Genomic DNA, 20,667 nt, shown 5'->3' on the forward strand with positions numbered 1-20,667 from the left:
CACGTTGCTGAACTTTCTATCATTTTCTGTTCCAGATGTTATTTCAATAGTAGGTTGATCTGACTGCCTTTTGACAAAATAACGAACATGCCATGAGCAAGTGTACTGGCCGACTTTTCTGTAATCAGTAAATAAAAATGTAATTCATTATTGCAGAGTTGCATAATATATATATATATAAAGAAGTAGCCTAATAAAATGGACAACTGTGTGCAAATGTGGTCATTTAGTGAAAAAGTGGGTTTAGATAACAGCCGACTGCACAAGACTTCACCGTCCAGACTGGAGCACTGGTAAAATTTGTTTGTACCTGAGAGAATATTAGAAATATGAGAAAAATGGTGAATGCGATATTTTCTCCTCAATCACTCATACATACAATTAAAGAACAAATTGAGTTTTATTTTTGTTTTGTTTTTTACAAACACTTCTTGCATGAGGGCCACTGTCACCACAGCTGAATAGAAAATTAATTAATGCGTCTGTCACTGCACTTAGTTTACTATAATGCCCTATTTACTGGGTTGGATAAATCTTCCATCTCATGTCTCCAAACCACCCAAAATTCCTCTGCCAGACTTTAGACTCATTCTAGAAAGCTAAATCCCATCATTTTATCATCTTTAAGGTTCACACCTTAAAATTCTCACATTAACATATGAAGCACAACTGTGAGTTTTCTTACAAACCAGATTGAAAATAAAGGGGATGGAAACATTCAGGCAGCAAGGCTGTGGAACAGTTGGCTTTGTAGCTCTGTTTAGTTGACTCTAGACTGGTAAGAAGCAATTAAAATGTATCTTTTAAACAGGCTTTTTGTTAAATGTTCATTTTTATTTTATGGCCATTGCATCTTATTTTAATGTTTTTATTTGAATTGCTGTTTTATAGTTTAAGTGCTTTGTGATTGCTTTAACTTTAAAAGGAATTTAAATATATTTCATTTTAAAAAAGCTTTCACTATGGGATCGTGATATCCATTATTGTCATACTGAAAAAGTATTCCATATTTATAAAGTTCATATGCTGAGGAGCCAATCCTTGATTGCGTTTTAACTTTTGGTAAATAATTACACCTAAAATTGAGTTGGCGAATGAGAGCTTTAGTTTGGCAGGTAAAAAGAGTTTTACTGCAATACAGTAAAGTGTTTGTTTTATAACTCAAACCTCTAATCTTTAGAACAAGATTCTTAGCTAAAGAATAATCAACTGAGACAGCTTATGTTGAGCAAAGTGATTATATGCAATGTAACATACCTTCTCATGCAGTTCCTGGTTGGTCCTGATCAAGTATTGCTTCTCCTCCACCCACTTTGAATCCTACCATAACAACCAAACACAACATCAGCAAGAAGGCACTTGGCAGCAGAGGGAAAGTGAAGTCCCCAGTGACTGGGTGTAATAAGCGAAGATGTCAGCAAACATCCCCAGCAAAACCAAAACATACAATGTTTGAAATAAATCTGAAAGGCACACCGAGACGTACACAGAAACAAAAAGACAGAAGCAGAGTATGAGGAGGACCAGTTTATTAATCCAGGCAAAGAGACCCCACTCTGGTGAAAACAGAAAATATAGCTGCCTCCAACCAGTATTCATAGTGAGGAACAGAAGGCAATCTGAGAGGAAATAAAACAGCAGAGAAGCAATCCAGAGGAGCAAAGGCTGCATCAAGCCACAGTGGAGGAGGGTGCAACATGCAGAGAAACAAGGATAGTTTTACAATTGACTCCATTTAGAGATCATTTTATCTGTTTTTAGCTCGCTATAATATTTGACTATCAAATAATTAACTTTATTTTACAGTACGAGATGTTTCCCATTTCATAATGACTCTTTCATAAACCTAAACTAAAACCTTTAATACTGACATGCAAATATTTCTAAGATTATTTTACTAAAATGAATTCAAGTTAACTTAGTTCTAACTTTTGAGTTGGCAGCACAGTGACCTGATGCAGACCACCACCACGAACATGAGCATGCCATGGAAGAGCAAAGAACATGCATGATGGAGTTATCACAGGATTTTGCGGAACACCTGCTCAGCATAACGCCATCCGAGGAGCAGAGCAGCCAAACAGACATGCAGCAGGACCAGTAAGGGCAGGACCACCGAGCTCCTGTCCCCATCCCTCGTCTTTATTACCTGTCCACTCTCTGCCAAGGCCTTCTCCAGGTCAATAATCTTTGCCTGGCAGCTGCTTAGCTCCATCTGAAGCTGCTCACGTGTCTATGGGAGGATATAGTGGAGTTTAAAGTTATACTTATGCCCATTAACCAAGAGAGTGAAAAAAATAAATAAATAAATGGATACATACTCTGGCCTCCCTTTCGGCATCCAGAGATCCCCCACTCTGCTCCTGCAAGAGTGCATAAGCTCGCTGGAGAGCCTGATACTCTCTGGTGAGCTGTCGGAAACGAAGCTCTGACTCCTCACGGGAAACAGTCTGACATAAAAGCATGGAAAAGGTCAAGTTAACACACTTCAAGTTTGAATCCAATCCAATCAGTTACCACTATCAGGCTTTTAGAACAAATTATTTGAGAACTATGGGTAAACAGTGTCTGTGTTTAAGTGTTTTCAATCAGATATCAGACATTTCTTTAGGTAGATGGTCACATACCTCTTCCAAATCTTCCTCAGGTGTGGCAGGTGTTCGATCAGTCAGGTCGGTGTTAAAGGAGGTGAGAGATGACGTCTCAGAGTCTATCGATTCCTCATCAAATCCAAAATATGTCTCCACAACATGCCTCTGTAGGAAAAAGAAATCATACTCTGAATAAGTCTGTTAAATCCTAAGTTATATTTTGTAATTAACATTCTAACGATCACTACATCTTTGATCTAATTAAAGCCATTTTTGTTATGCTGTTAATACTGTAATTTCTTGTGTATCAGATGATGAAATAGCTGCATTCTTACATACATATTTAGCCAGTAACTTTTCCACAGGTTCTTAATCTTACCATCATGTTTATAAGTCATCTCCTGGCAACCAGAGAAATAAAGGCAAACTAAAGCACACAGGCAAATGAAGGAGGAGAAGTAAAGGATGAGGAGGATATATTCTGTCATGATCCTGGAGTCCAGCAGCTTCTCTTTTGAGTACAATCCAAGGCTTCAGTGATGTAAGAAAGAGATCAAATATTTTTCTCCCCCTCCCATGCAAAAAAACAGACAATGAAGCTTCCTGTTAAACAGCACACTCCAAAAAAGCTCAAAGTCAGCTTCTGGGATTTTCTGCCTCTCTCTCTCTTTCTCCCCTAGAGTCTTCAGCATGCGTTTTATATTCCTAAAATGTGACCCAATGGTCCAAGTTTATCTCTAAAACCCAAGCAAGTGTACACCACTCTTCTCCAGCAGCTCAGACTAAAACAAACTAATCAGTGAAGAGAGATGGAGAAAACACAATGGAACTAGAATCTCCTCCTCCAAACAGCATCCGTCACTTTGAAATGTCCCCTGGCACATGAGCTCAAACAAGCCCAGTCATATGCTGCACGTCAGAGCCGCTTTCATTAAACCAAAATACCTTGAAGCTGATTCCCCTCTAAAGTAAAAAAAAATAGGACAAATTTTATGAACAGCAAATTATAGATTGTTTTGTTTTCTAACAAAAAAAAAGTAATATAATTTTGTTTGACTGTGAGGATTGTTCAGGCAGTATCCTTAGGTCGTCATTGTTGTCCCTAGAGCCTAATTAGTCAGAAGAATATTCAGAGTACCAGCTGAAGAAATACTTAAGGATCTGTCAGCTAGTGATAGCAGAGTTGCTTAGTGACACTGTTAGTTTTCATGTGTGGTAAAGCAATCATGAAAGCTTACTTTTGGCAGCTTGGTTGCTTTCCGTCGGTTTTTCTTGTTCATTGCCAACCGGTCCCGTTCCTCAAAAGAAAAAAAAGAAAAAAGAAACACCACAAAGAAACCTCAAAATCTGACTCCACTCCCAGATAATAGCGGATATAAACCAAACAACGGCCAGACTAAACATTAGAATACATAAAAAAAGTATAATGTAATTGTTCTCCAAACTATATATATAAAATGACACTTTCTGCTGAATGAGGTAGCTCAAGTACAGGAAACATAAAAAAATTACACAACCCCACTCAATTACAGACTAAGGACAAGGCCCATTTCAGTGTTAAAAAAACAGTAACTGGTGTGGTGGTGTAGCCTATTACTCTCCAATGTGGGTAATTGAATGAAATTGTATTAAAGTTAACAAATATAAACTGTTCTCTTTACGTGATGCATCTAGAAATGTTCAGAAAGCTAATGGGAGGAACCATCCACATGGTATTAGTGAAGGAGAACATTTTGAGTAAACATTCAAAAATAAAAAAATCACAATATTGCCACAAAACTATTAATTACTTTACAATTACAAAATAGATTTAATGTAAAATTAAGAAAACTAAAACCTGTTTCATATCCATACTACAATTTACAGAAAGGATTTATTTACATGCAACATTTTTTGTAAAACATGATTACCTGCGTGAGCTCGTCAATGATGCCACGTTGCTCAGCAACCTGCAGTTTGAGGAACTCCACCTCCTGCTCCTCGTGGGCGTGACTAAGGTCTGTCAGGGAACTGGGTCGCTTTAACTGAGGCTGAGTGGTCTGGTGTTGAGAGGGTGGTCTAGAGGAAGAGGCCTTTTCCTTCTGGGGAAGGAAAAACAGGAATCATAAGAAGTTTATTGTAGTTCATTTAACTGCCGCTAGAGGCCCCAGTTTCTACAGGCCTTTCTAATGCCATTAATACAATCAGGTCATTGCTTAGGGCTCTTAATCATGTTTTGCTGAGTGGCAGAAAGAGCTCTGATAATGATCTCAGTATGTATGAGCTACTCAAAAGCAAGAAGATATTAAACAAGTTGAAGAATTGCTGGGCATCAAACTGTCAAAAGAAAATAAATAAACAAGAATCATTGTTACTGTGATGATGTTAAACCCCTGACAAAAACAGGCAGTATAATAAGACTGCCTTGTGCATTGGTGTATTTAATAATGGGTGGATCTTATTTCTAGAGCAGGATGTGAGATTCTTACTGCAGGCAGGGACATCTATACTGCCAAGATGAGTACTTACTTTTTAGAAGCTTTGCAATGCTACCTTCTTTCCTTTTTTTAACCCTTTTTAAATTTATCAAAAAATAAAGGTAATTAATTCTATTTTAAATTTTCAGAGACATTGGGAAAATAACAGAATAGATAAAAGATTCATTATTTCTAATTAACGGCCCACATAGCAACATGTGATCATACTTTGCTCTGGTAGAAAAAGGAAGATTAAAGTTCTTGCAACTCAGGATAAATTTTCTTATGTGGTCATGACAATTAGAGGGAAACTTGATTATTTCCTTTTCCTAATTTTACCCACTTGCACCACAAATAACTGGCTTTATTATCATATTAACATCACAAGTTAAGGTACTTTGGAAAGTGACATAACTCTACAAAATATTCCCTGTTGGGCTGAATAGATTTTTTTTAAGACAAACATGACCTTCAACAAAATCCTGATTTTAAAATGAAGGTTTTAATTTGGAATTGGCCAGCCTTTTGACTCTCCATCAGCTTTAACTCCTCTGGGACAGCTTTCCACATGGTAATCAGATTGTGTTTATGTAAATATCTGATCATTCTCCAAGGCAACCATTTGCAAAACATAGATGTTTGATAATACAGCCTAGCTCACAGTCTCGGTTTTAATTCCTCTGTTCTGTCTGGTGGAGGTGAGCACCAACCTTGGTCTTCATGTCTATATGGACACAGTTTAAGGACAGATGGACAGAAAATAGATGCTGGAATTTTATGGGCCATCTTCAATTTGTTTCCAAAGAGTTGAGGGCATGAAACTGTCCGGAATGTCTTGGTATGCTGAAGTTCTTTCAGTGGAACTAACGGTAAGAGTCTAAGCCCTACAGCAGCATTAAGCCACCCTCCCCTCTGCATCAGCATTTACACTGGACCCAATGTAATTCTGGGTCTCCTGTCAGCTGCTAAACCTGATTAATTACCATGAAGGGAGGCATGAAATGCCATGAAAATGATCAGACAACCTAAATATAATGATTTGGGGGAGGGGGTGAAACAACTAACTTGACTAAAGTAGTGCATTTTTTCATCTGCTGAGTGAAACTTAAGTATTTGAACCTTATCTTTGTTTAATAACACAAGTAGGAATATTGTGTCATCTTACCATTTCTGCATTTTCTCGACTCAAGTTCTTGAGCTTCTCTTCCATCCGCTGGAGAGTTTGTAGGAGGTCATCATTCTTCTTGGACAGCCGTTTATTCTTCTCAAACATTGGCTTCATTTGGCTCTCTGCCTCTCGCACTCGCTTTAGCTGAACAGAGGAAGGAAACGGGGTGGGGAAAACACTGTAATCTTAAGTCTTGACCTTTGCTGACATTGAATTCCAACATATTTAGTTGTTAGAATAAGATTCAGCATTTTTATAGAGATTTTTTTTGCGTCCATGTTCCTGTGCATGTACAGTTATGTTATTTATCAATCCAGTGAGCGAACACAAGTGTTTTCCATGATCATCTGTGTTTCTCACTAGTTCATTCCTCTCATCTGCCAGAAGTGCGTTTCTGTCCTCCAGCTTCCTAATGACCGAGTGGAGCTCTGCAATCTTCAGCTGGAACCTCCTCATGTCCCGTTCGTCCACTTCCTGTTGAGCAGGGGAGAGAGGAGAGGAGAAGGAAGACAGCAACTGAAAACAGGGACACATGCAGGCCAGCAGACGATGGAGGTGGACAGGGAGGGGGATAGGATGAAATATTAGTTGATATCTTAAAGGCATAAATTTAAATGTTGTTAAATTTTGAAGGATGAGAGATATTTTTCAATATTTAAAGGAACTTTGCAGATATATCACAAAAGCATCCCTGAGACACTGATATCTTAGATCACTTAAATTAGAGTCAATGAAAGGAGGTTAAAATGGTGACAATTGTTCCATCTATATGAAAAACGGAATCATGAAAACCTCAGCCAGGGAGGCCTGTGGATGCATATGGTTTTATCTTCGTGTCTGTAGATTCATACCTGGTTATTAAGCAGGTCTGGATTTTCTCCTAGCCCAGGCACCACCTCTCGCTTTGGGCTGCCGTGGTTATATTTTTCAGCCTCTCGTACCTGTCCCAGCTGTTCGTCCAAGGCTTCTTTCTGAAGCTGGAGCTTCTGGGCATATCCAGCCTGCACCCCCAACTCTTTTTCCAGGGCACACATCACCCGATCCTTTGCCTTCAACTCATCCATCTATAAAAGGGATTGAATAGAGACAGGAAGCACTTAGAAAGTAAAATCAAACTGGAACTTTTCAGCCAAAAACTTATTTATTTGACCACAAAAAGCAAATTCTCACCCAGTATTCGAATCAGATTTCAAAAGTTTGAGAAAGTTTTATTTAATATTTTTGTAATACATATCTTAGTATTTTCTTTCAATAAAAACAATTCAACTCAGTTCATTCTGAACCTCAGTAACAGAGAAAGTGACTTGATTCTTCTGGTAGTCTAGGATCAAACCTTTTACTTTATTATTAACTCATGTTGGAGCCCTCCTTGTTTCTGACATTGTTAACTCTGACTTCCCTCCTTATTTTGTTCTTTATAACCAGTGCTTCCTGTGTCGTTTGCTGTCCACCTGTCAACAATGAGTCATGTCTTTTGTATATCTTTGTTCAGACATTCCTAAACTAACAAAGATGGCTAGTATAAAAGTCATGCAGCATTAAAGGAGGTTAATAAGCAACTAAAACAGGTGTAGATGCTTTTGTTCTTGGAGATAAGAACTACACTATAAAGATAAACTCACAGCAGACACTGCAGTAATGAGTTGCCAACCTTCACACAACATTAGAACCATGGTATGCTAGACCTGACCTTCATGGGAATGTCTGTCTGAGAAAACTATAGCTGTAATAATTAGAACATAACCAGGACAGGCTTGGAGAGTACAATAAAAGATGCTGTATATGCTCAGTGTAGAATGCAGACACTGCTGCCTTTTGCTTTTATGCAGTCACATGGTGTATAATACCCTTCCTTAATACTGTAGGATTTCTATTTGTAAATTACCTTTTTTTATGTAAATGAAAAACAAGGATGCAAAACTTTAAGAAGTCTTAAATACATTGTTGTGCTTTTACACAAAATTCCAGAAAAATATTTTAAAACTTCTGTTTGCTTAAGTCAGATAAAAGCCATTTCTAAGCGATCACATGGGTGTCTAATATTAGACACCCATGTGATCGCTTATTCTTTCATATGAAATAAAGGACTAGGCATCAAGAAACGAACCTACACATGTTAACAGATGTTATTTATGGACTGATTTTAAGAGGTCTGATTTGAGTTTATATGATCTTGTTGCGCCTGCATGGGTTTCTCTCAGTGCTTCAGGTTCCTCCCAAAGTCTAAATACATGCTGGTTTGCTCAACTGTTTTTTTTCCCAAAAGGTCAAAGGCATCAATGTAAACATGGGCGGTAATCTGTGTCTATAGGCAAGCCCTGTAATAAGGAGCTGATCTGTCAGGTATCTATTCAGTTGTTTGAAGATAATCTTTAAGATCTAAAACCCATCTAAAGGTCATAGCTGATGTGAAGTCAAATAAAAGCTGTTCAAATAGTTAGCAAACTGTTTTGTTTCCCTGAGAATTATCTAAATAATCATAAAGCTTTGATATAAACCGTCTATATAATCCTTTTTTCTCTCTAATGCAGTCTTACCAGCCTGCGAATATCTTTCTCACAGTCCCGTTTAATTCGATGAATCTCATCCTGGTGTTGTTGGTAGGCTGTGCGTAGATCAACTGCTTTGGCTTTATCAGCCTGCATTGCAGTTGCTAGGGCCTCCTCTGCCTGCTTCCTGGCTGTTTTTTGCTCCTGAATCTAAAAAAAAAAAAACATTAAAAAACACACATAAATTAATATAAAAACATAAAAGACATTCATCCGTTTAGAAATACTTGGCACCCTATTTAAGTGTTGGTAAGGCTGTTTGTCTATGGAACACTAAGTAAAACAATAGCTTGGCAAGCTTTTCAACTTGCTTCCTGTTTTTCACCAGCAACTTTTAAAAGGTGTATGAAGTATCAGAAGAACGTCCACACACCCCCGCATATTCACACATTTAGTCCAAGGAAATGTGGCTTTATAGCCACTAAGAAAATGAAACCATAAAAACTGCTTAAAATCTTAAGGGGATTCATAATTCCTAAAAACCAATGTGTATTATGGAAACCATGGGTTTCAAATCATTTACAACCCAGTTTTAGACCAACAAATTGCCGTTTTACCCAAGCTACTTTCTTTCTATGCACACAAACAATTTCATTCCTATGTAGATAAGAGTTGCTTATCAATTTAAGCACTTTATTTTAGCACATTGAAATATTACTGAGCAAAAAACTGATAAAACACTAGAATATGGCATCATTGGATATTCTATAAAAAATTACATATGACACAGTTCCTAATAATTGCCGTTTTTATCCCTGTTAGCCTAGTCAAATCTAGTATAAAATCAAAATAAAAAATCTAATAAAACATAACAGATTTTGATCTCTTGCTAGAAGGTATTACCTGTTGGAGGTCACAATGATTCAGAGTGAACAAGTAAATGATAGAAATTTTTTCTTAATCTTCCATTGTCAAAATGTAAACTAACATCCAACAAAATTACTAAAACTGCAACAGTAAAGAATGGGAAGAAAATTACATTTTAGAAGATCCAACCATGAAGCACAGAAAAACCCACCTCCTGCTGTAGTTTAAGTCTCTCCCCATCAAAAGCTCTGCGGGCCTCCTCCCGAGCCTCCCCAAGGAGGGCATTTTTCAGCTTGTCAGCTGCTCCATCCCTCAGAGCATTTACAAGTCCCTGCAGCCTCTGCACTTCTGTATCCCGGATCTTGATCGCCCGGGTTAACTCCGCTTCATGTTGCCGAGCCTGTGCCTCGCGAGTGCACGCTATCTCACGTAGCTTTTCTTCATGGAGTTTGGCACGCAGGTCTGTCAGCGCCACAGCGTGTTTGTGTTGCTCCAGCTCCCGGGCCTGTCGCTGTTCCTGTAGACGCTCTCGGAGCTTACAGACCTGTAGAAGAGAACATACCAAAAACACTAATATTCCTGCAAATGCAGCAAAATTCTTTGCTAAACTGCCATTTGTTCTACCTAGAAGGGTTGTTACATGTGTGTGATGTAACCGTGAAATTCATCTTTGGGATGTAAGCATCATGTAGCTGTTTTTTGTACTTGCCTGAACTAAACAAACAGAAGTCAAATGAGGTTACTGACATTGTCCAAATAAAACAATAAAAGATAAAAACAGATCATAAAGGGAGTGCTCATTTCAATAGGAGGATACAGTTACAGACAAACAGGCCTTCCTCCTGGGGGTGATCCTGCAAGTAAGAGACATCTTTCCTCTGGAACTTTCTCTTGTTCTTGTTGATATTAAAGGACTTTTAGTCTAATTTCAACCTTCCATGTTGCCAAACTATTCAATAGGATACGCTTATAAAGAAGGGAAATATACATTATCTATAGAGTTTTAACAGGTAGGATTAAGCTGTTAATGTTAGTTTTCTTTGGTTAGGTCAGTGGATTAAGTGACATTTCTGCAGGTTAAACATGTCAGAACGTTTAAAAATAAATAAATAACCGGGACATCAACACTTGTCTGGATGCTTTAGATTTTCGTGCTTTAAAAATAGAGATTTTTTTAACTGTTTTTTGTTTGTAGGGAATGTGATGTAGACAATGTGCTCTCCTTAAGTGAAGGAAAGGGAGCCTTCTGTAACAGACTAGTCACACTAAATTACACACTAATTACACTGTTGTCTTTTGAAGAGTTTAAGACAATTTTAACGGGAAGTGTCTGATAGCAAGGAGCTCTAAGAAGCTAAGTGTTGTCTAGAATTAGATTTTTAAAATGGTTGAAGTTGCATAACATTAAGGTTATAATCTTTTTTTATCCACTTTTTAATGCATCACTATAAACAACAAGTTTAACTGTCAGATTAGTGTTCCTAAGACTGAAAGTCTCATTAATTATTGGACCTAATGGTCCAATAATTCATATATTTCAATTTATATATTTAACATATAATACATTCAAGATATTTCATATTCAAATAATTATTATAATTATGAATATATAAATAAAATTCTTCAACCTAGTTTTTTTTTTTTTTTTTTTTTATCTTTCCCCTTCTGTTTATCCTTTTTCTCACCTTGCCACGCTCCTGCTGCAGCTCCAGCTGAACATCCATCAGTTTGCTCCTAAGTTCCTCGCTGGTGGGCTGTGGTGAATCGGCCATCACCTCTGACTTCTCCAGCTTCCTCCCCTTTTTAGAGGGTTGGGCCGACGGGGGGGTGGTTGATGACATGGCACTCTAGCCGTCCCGTCAGGACAGACATAGAGTGTGTAAGGTGGCAAAAAGATGGAGAGTGTCAGTCACTCTTCCTTCCCCCTTCTAGTCTCTGCATCGTCATCATCATCATCATCATCATCATCATCATCATCACACACTACATCGTTGTAAAGGGTTTGTTGGAATGTTCTGTTTAGAGAGAGAAAAATAAGCAGAAAGAAAAGTTTGAGTCAGTATTAAAAACTGGGTTACACAAAACCATCCAGGACTACACTCTGGGCCCAAGCCACATGACGCAATACCTCCAAGAAAAACAGACTATTTTGAGAACATTTACACTCTCCCTTCACTGGGTTCCCTTTTAATACACAATGGTCATCTATCATAAGCCTGTTGTGCTCCCTAGACTCCCTTTTTAAGCTACATGGTGCATATAACCGTCTATCCAAGCAGCACAATACTCTGTCAGATGAATCTCACTAGACACTTATTTCCATCAGCAGACAAAGAAACTATCACTATGAGAAGATAGACATATTTTTAGGATATCCTAAAAAGGTTATTCAAGGTTTATCCTTGAATGAATTCCATATTTCCTTTGCAGCTAACAGTAGCTACAGGTTTTCTATATAACTCAGTGTTTCAGCACTGACACTGCAAAACACACGTGGAAGTGTTGCATCAAAGGAAGTGTGGTGTTTTCAAAGACAAACTGACGAAAAGACAGCAGGAAATAGCTCTCAACTGTCAACAATGTTTCTGATTGGGTCAGGCCAGAGTTTGAAATAATTAAATCTCATAAAATAAGAATATTCACAAGAAGCAACTCTTTTCCAGATGCATCTGTTTTTGGTTTTATCTGAAGTTGGCAAAACTACTAATTATTTTGGGTTAGAGTGACAAATCTAAAACCAATTCAGGGAATAATTCCTGTTTTCGAGGTCTGAAGTAGATATCCTAAAAAGGAAACAATTACACAGATCTATTTAGAATATTTCCAAATTTTCCATATTCTTTATTTTGGCAGACTGGAATATAATCAACATATGAATACAGCAATGTGATCATCAATCAACTAAATAGAAAACCTTTACAGCCACTTTTGCTACCTAATGATTATTTCAGGAGTCCTAGCCTGATGCTTTGAGAAGTTTTGACTAATTTTTTGACCAGACATATTCAGACAGAAGCTGCCTGCTTCCCTGACTTCCAGTCCTCCACTGTATCTATCACAACACCGCTGCGAGTGTTCGCTCCACCTTTTTCTTTCCAATCATGATAAGATTTAATTGTTTTTTCCCTTAGATTCATAACAAAAATATTAATAGTCGTCTCTTTGTAAAAAAAAAAAAATAATTTTTTTAATGTTAACCTAGTTTCTCATCCAAGCTGGTAAAAAAGAAACAAAGGCACACAAGACCGAGCAAATAGAGAGGGATTTAAATTAATAATCACTTTTCCTCTCTCCTCTCCCTGTTTTCCAGCTCAAGGCGTCCATTTCTCCTGCACAGTTTGTTGTACATGTGTTGCTGCAATGACACAAATCCATTGAGCCGAAAGTGGACTGCTCTAACCTCAGCTGTAGCCCAGTAACCCTAGACTCTTTCTGCTGACTTATTAAATAATAATGCAAAAAGGAGAGAGCCAGAGCATTCAGACTACAGACGCTTCCATCTTTTTTTAAACACACATTTGCAAAACAACCATACAACACACACAGATGGCAGAAATCGTTGCCAAGGCAACTCTTTCTTACAAAACCTTGCATCGTCTTTAAAGGGACGACTGATGGGAAGGAGAAATCTATTGCGTCGTACATCAGAAATGCTGCTATGTGAACACATGATGTTGCGTTTTATCTTCCGGTCGATCTTCACCGAGGAAGGAGCATTGATTTCGGCGAGCAAAGAGGCTTCTGCCAAATGAATTTGCACAAGAAACTCGTGGCAGATAAAGGGTAACGATAAGGGAGCGATAAAAAGAAAGAAAGGAATGAGACTTATCCTTAAGAAGCAAATTAGATTTAAAAAATGAGAAAGAAGGTAAATGTAGAACTCCACCATCTTTCCCAAGCTTGTTGTGTCATTCCGGAGCCCCTGCATGGTAATATTCCTGATCTTATTCCCATTCACAGAGAGACAAATCATTCACACACAGAGAGCAGTGACTAAAACTCACATCTCTCAGCCTTTAACTGAACAGCTGACACTCACTGGCACCAACAGCTCCCATTGATTATTCACAGCAAGAACAAATGTTTTATGTTTAGTACATCACAGCTGATTTATATTCATCTGCAAGAGTAATCTGAACATAAACCTAAGTATTTTGTGCATAAACTTTTCGACATGTCTATGCTTGCATGTGTCACTGGGAAAGACCAGGTGCACCCAGGAAGAAATGGCTGCCGGGTGTAACGGATAATTAAGGAAGCCTGAATTTATAACTTGGTCGCATCTGGATCAAAGGCTTCCTCAGAGGCCTGGTGCATATCAAACACTTTTTTTCATGATTTTTATGCAACTGTTTAAGATTTTTGCAAGTTAAAGTGATTATGTGCAAACACATGTACAACACAAAACCCACAACAAACACCTAATATAAGTTATACTTTTTTCAGCACTGTAATGTTACCTTTAGCTGTAACACTCTTAGAGACATCTGGAATCAAGTTTATAGTAGCTTGGTAAAAGGGAACTATGTGATGCTTTCGTAGATGGATATCAATGATATGTGATATTTAATAAGCAAGTCTGTGATTAATATGATGCAATAATCTATATAAAACTAACACAATCATTGTGACAGGCAAGCCTGAGCTCAGTTGCCTCGTAACGTCGGTACCGACACTCAAGGATTGCTGCTTGATTAAAGGACACCCTTGTCTCACTTAATTTCATTAACAAATGTATAAAAAGCATTTCAGAGCAAGTAGGACCTGGCAATGCCTCAACTTTGTTTCACATGACTTCAACCTTCTATTCCTATTGGTCCAGAATCTGTGTCAAAGTTGGCATCATAACCAGAGAATAAATGTTTATATTTTAAAGGACCACTCAATATGTATAAAATAATTATATTTATTCTATATTTCCTTTTTCAGGATAAAATAATACCTTTATTCTGCAACACTCGGGGAAACCAATTAAAAATCAGCGGGGTCCGAATAAAGAAAATTAACAACCAGTAACGGTCCAGAGACATTTTTAATTATAATTTATTACTTTTAACTGAATTTAACCCTAATTACTAATAATATTAGTATATTATATTATAGCATAATATAGTAAAATATATATTTTTTTAAATAGAAAATGTTTAAAATCTAGTATTTTTTTTAAAGTAGAGAACAACCATCGTCCAGTTTGGTATATGTATTTTTTTTTTTTTTTTGGCTTAATGAGAGCAGTGGCCTTTAGGTTGACCTGCAAGGCTTTTAAAACTGGGTTTGAATGGTGACCAAGCCATTCTCAAGCACATATCAAGGTGCTCATTCGTGAGCCTGGGTCAAATTTATTTTTGATTATGGTCATGCTAAGCAATCCTGCTTCACAGCAGCAGGCTGAGCCAAACATACTTAAAATGTGCAGGGTCATCTTTGAACACACCATTTCATTTTTCTTTCACCAGTTCGCTGCAGTTCTTCCAGCAGTCCACACTTTCTCTGCTCTTTTTTTTCAATCTTCTCCTTCTTTCCCATCTCCTAGCTTGCCCAGGTTTGCCTGCTGTGTCTAAAAGTGGCTTGCAGCAGTGACCCAGACTGACACAGCTCATTGGCTAATTTATATCACATGCAGCATGGTCCCAACACTCCGGAGGGCTTTACCATGTTAAAAAGAGAAGTGGTGCAAATAAAGTTAGACACCGTCGTCGGACAACATGGGGTAATTTTTATCATGTAATCTACAAATGTTTCAAATCCGTTAGGGTCCGGATTAGCCAGCAGGTGGGTCCTGATATGGATCCTGGTCTGCTAATCTGTAACCTAGACATTATTTGGATACATTACTGGGGGGAAAAAATGTATAGTTGTAAATAAAAGAGACAGTGTGAGAATAGCAGCTGAGAGAGAACCATAACCGGTTCCCAGCCGGGCTGCCCTCTGGAGCTAAGGAACCACAGCTGCTGGGCACACAGCGCACTGGAGCGAGTAGAAAATGTTACTGCTGGTTGGAGTCTATGCTGCAGGTAGGCTGATGAAACAGTACTTCTTGGGCTAAACTGAACACCTTCTTCTAAAAGCTACCTACAAACATCTTAAAAGCATCATCACATCATCCTTTGTAAATATTATTTTCTTTATCTTCTATTTTGATTTAAAAAAGCTGGTATTTGCTGCCTCCTTCACTTAAACGGTGGTCAGTTCATGATATTTTATCATATTCGATAATCTGGATACCTAATAATACAATGTCCATGTACATGAGACAATATTTAAAGAATTTATAGAATTGATGCCGTGATCAGTGACCTGCTCCCAAAATCCTGACCATTGTAAAAATGCATTGATGTACACTTCAACACACTAAATGCTAAATTAAAATTGTTTGATATAGATGAATGAAGCTATTATTTAAAGAATGCATGTTGCAAGGTTTGAAAATGCTTTTAGCAGGTGTTGCTGTCAAGGCTATACAGCATGTTAAACTTTTTAAACCTATGAAAAGGTCTAACAAGTTATATGTGACAATTAGGGGTGCATCAATTGAAGATTTGTGGCTGATCACCAATTCCCAATCTTTAAAAAGCTGGCATGCCGGTGTTCTGTCAGATCAGCATTCCCCGTCAGACCAGCATACAAATAGTCAATATTCATGCATACATCTGGCCCTATGAGTGGAACAAGTCTATTATGCATGATATGATTGAGAAAAGGTTGTAGTTGAAGGTAAACACACAAACTTACCAGAAAAGCATAAAGAAAGTCAAGTAGGCTAGTTTATTTATGCATGATGTAATAAACAACAAGTTTTAGGTAATGAGAATTTTACCAAATTTTTATAATAACCCACACTGTCAACTGTCAGTTGTTACAAAATCACAAGACATCTTTAATATTTCAATCTGATCTTACTGAAAGCCAATTAGTGCCAGTGAAACGATAAAATTCCTGAAACAATTAATCGTATTAATCGTGATTAATCGGTTATTGAAATAATCATCAACTAATTTGGTAATCGATTAATCGTTAACTGGAGTATAGAGACTCTAAACAAATGCCTTTAGCTGACAAAGCAACCCACTTAATTTGATCAAAATTGTAATTATATCAAAACTATTAAAAAAATATGTTAACATTTTTGAATTAATATAAAAAAAGCGTCTGTTAATACGCTCTATTCGGAAACGCCTCAGTGGAAATTTTTCTTGTTTCACCGCGTTTAATTTAGTAAAAAGTCTTCTTTCAGAAACTTTAGGCTATCTGATTATTAATTAATTTATCAAAGGAATGATCGACAAAATAATGCAAAATAATCGTTAGTTGCAGCCCTAGATAAAACCTTCTGAAATAAGTGCTCTCAAATATAAATAAAATTTCAGAGCACTGATTTTCAGAACTTTATAGAGATAGACAAGATCTGTGGAAAAGATCAGTTTTACATCCAAGTACTGGCGGATCACCAATCTCCCTAAAACAAGAAAATCAAGGCAGATAAATTGGGAGGGTGATCAACTGGTGCTCAATAATTCACACAGTGCTAGGTTGGTTTGGAAAACTGGTTTTGCTCTTCAACTAAAACTATTGAAGATAGCTTTTTAGATTTACTTTGGGTATCTGTAATTGATATGTATTTTGTCATAACCTAAACTTTTAAGTTCAATAAGATAGCAAAAACCAAATAAATTAGTAAGAGGGAAAAACATTTTACAGCCCTCACAGTTTTTGCCATTTACCACAGAGCCACATGTTCCAGAGATAGCAAATACGCACCAACTCTTGAAGTTTACAGTTTATTGAAAACCAGGAATGTCATACGCGAGACTGGAACATTTTATAGGGGCACTGGGGAGCTAACAAGCACCTTGAATGTTCACAGAAGCAAACGAATGTGAGCATTGGTCAAAGACCTTGAATTACCTCATCCTGTTCAAGTAGAGTCAAGTTTACAGCTGCAGAAAGGAAGTAAACCTTTCAACAAAGACAACTGACAGCTCATGATTTATTATTCTCCCCACTACCCATGTGTAGCTGATACATCTTCATGTTTGACTGAAAAACAAAACCAACATGACACTAAAAACAAACCAGATATTGTTTTAGCAACAAGGTAAATTAAAAGAACAAATGATAAACAACAAGGTTACTTTGAGAAGTAGCTAAAAGCAAATAAGGTGCAACTCAGATAATAAGCTCAAACACTGCCATGAAATTTCTCCATTGTGAATTCAATGGCATTGTGTTTATGGGAGTGGCAATACATCTCTAAGAAATATCCTGTTAAGTAAGAACAACTGAAATCTCTCAGTTATACATGTTTTTAGACAAATCTACGCAGATAGGTAAAATAAAGCTTGAACTCATACTACAAACTCAAAACTAGAAGCACTCGAAAGTTTCCAAAACACTGATTACTATTATTATTTTATCTAAAAAAAATTTTTTACCTTCTTGTAACACAAGAATGGGTTTTACTGTTTTTAAAACTGAAATTTCAAAAAATAGGATATAAAAACACTTATATCTTAGAAGCAGCTAATTTTCTTTGTTTACTCTTCTCTGCAAGCCAGTGGTTGATATTTCTAAATCCAGGATGTAAAGCAACCACTTTAAACAGCTGGAAACAGTTGATCATGAGAAACCTGAGGCCTTAGGGGAAAAAACAAGCCTGTCTGCTAACCATATGTCAGTCAACATTTGTTTTCATGGAAGTTGCACTTAAAATCTCATCAAAAGAAAAAAGGTAGTGCTCTGTCTCATTCTGCTATCCTAATTGATAGATTGGTAGTTTTATTATTTTCTTTTTTTTAATCAATTTTAGTGTAATTGAAAAAGCCGACGACTGCTTCTGAAGCACGGTTTTTAAAATACTTTTAACTACTAAACAAAAGTTAATTTAGTTTACAGATCAGCCATTAAGGCTTTTCCTGTAAGATACCACTTAACTTCTTTTTAGGATCTGAACTGCCAAATTTGTCTCCAACAGCCATAGTGTATAAGAGTTTACACATTTTTGCTGCCTCCTTGATCCGGGAATTAGTTTTACATTCAACAGAGGATATATGACAAATTCTAAAGCATGCACATTGCATGCTACTGGCTGAGGTATTTCAGGATCAAATATGTGTTTCTGATGAGCTTTGTCCACCCAGCTTGAAGTGTAATGGGTCAGATTTCCAGGATCCATGCTCAATCACAACCAAAGACAGATTACCGATAGGACTAACTCATGTTTCTGCAACAACTAAAACTCTCCTTTTTGCATTTTTAAAGATAAAGCAAAATCCACCCAGAATTGCCAAACATTACCTAAACATCAATAAAATAATAAATTTCCTGCAGCCTCATAGGCAAATGTGTGATCAAACAAAGACTATCCCCATCTCTGCATGGGTTACAGTACACTTCAACTCAGTTTACACAGGAAAGCTAAATTCACAGTATATCCTCTTCTGTTCCACGTGTGTTACAATGCTGGGGGGTTGCACGCTTTACACTGCAGTAACATCAGCAGATTGTAGAGTATCAGAACAGGTCTGGCTCCTCTCCAGACATCCCTCCACAGACCACACATACACAGTCAGCAGTCTGGAGACTTAAGATATGTTAAGGCTGGTTGTGGACACTGGTATAGAATATGATCTGCAAAGAACTAGGACAGCTCAATCCCTGCAGGAGGGGGGACCCTAATGAATATTAAACCCAAAGAGGCTCATTAGAAACCATTGGATGATAAGTTGCATTGCCTGATTTTTATGAATATTATAGTATTTCTCCTAATTCACAGGGGATATATGACTTGCCTTCATTACTGTGGTAATACTGATAGGTTTATTATTGCATTAAACTGAGTATGACACGGGTGCATAAGACAATGAGGGATTATGAAGAGTAAATAAGGGTTGTGTTATCCCTTCTGATCAATGCATGTCGACTCCAGAGCTTCTGACACAACAAGAGGGCTCCAGATTTGACAGTAAGAGAGGAAGCTGATGAAATAACGTGCTGGCTGATATTACCAGTGGCTAAACCCCAAATGGGAAGTAAAAGTGGAGATTAAAGAGCAGAGGGATTGCTGTTGGGAGTCTGTTTGTCCGGCTTGCCTGTCAACCACACCCCGCAGCGACAGCCAGAGGCTGCCGCAGCATCCTCCAGCCACAGCGGGTTGGGGTTTAGGTCTATGTTCTCCTGCTAATCATTACCAGCATTAAAATGTGGAATAAAATAAAATAAGCTTTTATTAAAGTGGCAGGCGGAAAGAACAGTTGGTTACCCACGTTAGGGAACGATATCACCGCGCGCCAGGCTTCCTATGTGGCTAGCTGGAGGACCCTTTTAGCAAAGCGCCGCATTATTTACAGTCTTTAACTAGTCCAACTCATTAGTTACAAAAGAAAAGGTCATTAACACCCCGATAATATGAAACCTCTGGTGGGTATAAGTCCTCTGCGCCGTAGCCACATAACCGTCATTAAACGCGGGTAGCGGCACCCCGGCTAGCCGCCTGTCAGTCTGCAGCAAATTAGCCGGCAGAAGTTATTTAGCCTGACAACAAACTCACCTGAAATGGAGGTCCGAACTGAGCGGTCACAAGTGTCCGGGTGATGGTGAGGAGTCGCTCCTTTTACATCCAGGAAGAAGAAGGAGGAGGCAAGCTGGTTAGTGGGGTGGGTGGGCTACTGTGTGGAGCTCTGAATGAACACGTTAAAGATGTAGAGGGTGGGGGGGCACCGCCTCCTGCGCTCCACGGCGCGTGCACTCATGTCCAGGAGTTTAACATAGCGACCTAAACTCTGTTTTCCAGCCGCGACACACAACCAGCAGCCTCCTCCTCCTCCTCCTCTTCCTCCTCCTCCTCGCGCGCTGGACGTTAATTTTTCCTCCCCAGCTACGTCATACGTTCCTTTACATTACATCTCCACGAGGACTATAAATTAATAAATAAGTAGAAAAAAAAAAACGGTTAGTGAATGCAGCCTATCGGCGAGGGCGTAGCCAGAAGCGTGATAGAGGTGCGACACCTGACTGCGTGTTCAAGGATGACACCGAACGCGGGTTGCATGCGTGAACACGCAGCCGGTGCGGGAGAGGAGACGTACAGGATGTGCGGT

The 20,667-nt window shown here is 38.0% G+C and overlaps 1 protein-coding gene across 6 annotated transcripts in view; it reads right to left on the reverse strand.

Annotated features, from left to right (window-relative positions):
- Window positions 1-20,393, reverse strand: part of jakmip1 (janus kinase and microtubule interacting protein 1) — a 41,814-nt gene extending 21,421 nt beyond the window's left edge. For 3 of the 6 annotated variants that reach the window (XM_015393472.1, XM_015393470.1, XM_015393475.1), the window contains exons 1-13: window positions 20,118-20,393; window positions 11,257-11,586; window positions 9,783-10,115; window positions 8,753-8,914; window positions 7,067-7,279; window positions 6,576-6,689; window positions 6,213-6,359; window positions 4,502-4,672; window positions 3,830-3,889; window positions 2,628-2,756; window positions 2,322-2,450; window positions 2,150-2,233; window positions 1,258-1,320 (exon numbers count right to left, since the gene is read on the reverse strand). In XM_015393472.1, the coding sequence (XP_015248958.1) occupies window positions 1,258-1,320; window positions 2,150-2,233; window positions 2,322-2,450; window positions 2,628-2,756; window positions 3,830-3,889; window positions 4,502-4,672; window positions 6,213-6,359; window positions 6,576-6,689; window positions 7,067-7,279; window positions 8,753-8,914; window positions 9,783-10,115; window positions 11,257-11,412 (1,761 nt within the window). In that variant the 5' untranslated portion in view covers window positions 11,413-11,586; window positions 20,118-20,393. Of the gene's footprint in view, window positions 1-1,257; window positions 1,321-2,149; window positions 2,234-2,321; window positions 2,451-2,627; window positions 2,757-3,829; window positions 3,890-4,501; window positions 4,673-6,212; window positions 6,360-6,575; window positions 6,732-7,066; window positions 7,280-8,752; window positions 8,915-9,782; window positions 10,116-11,256; window positions 11,587-20,117 lie in introns of all 6 variants that reach the window. The other 3 variants (XM_015393474.1, XM_015393471.1, XM_015393469.1) reach the window with 1 other exon arrangement.
- Window positions 20,394-20,667: the final 274 nt, after the last annotated feature.

The sequence above is a fragment of the Cyprinodon variegatus genome, unplaced genomic scaffold (genome assembly GCF_000732505.1).
Source record: "Cyprinodon variegatus isolate N-32 unplaced genomic scaffold, C_variegatus-1.0 Scaffold643, whole genome shotgun sequence".
In the NCBI taxonomy this organism is placed as follows: Eukaryota; Metazoa; Chordata; class Actinopteri; order Cyprinodontiformes; family Cyprinodontidae; genus Cyprinodon; species Cyprinodon variegatus.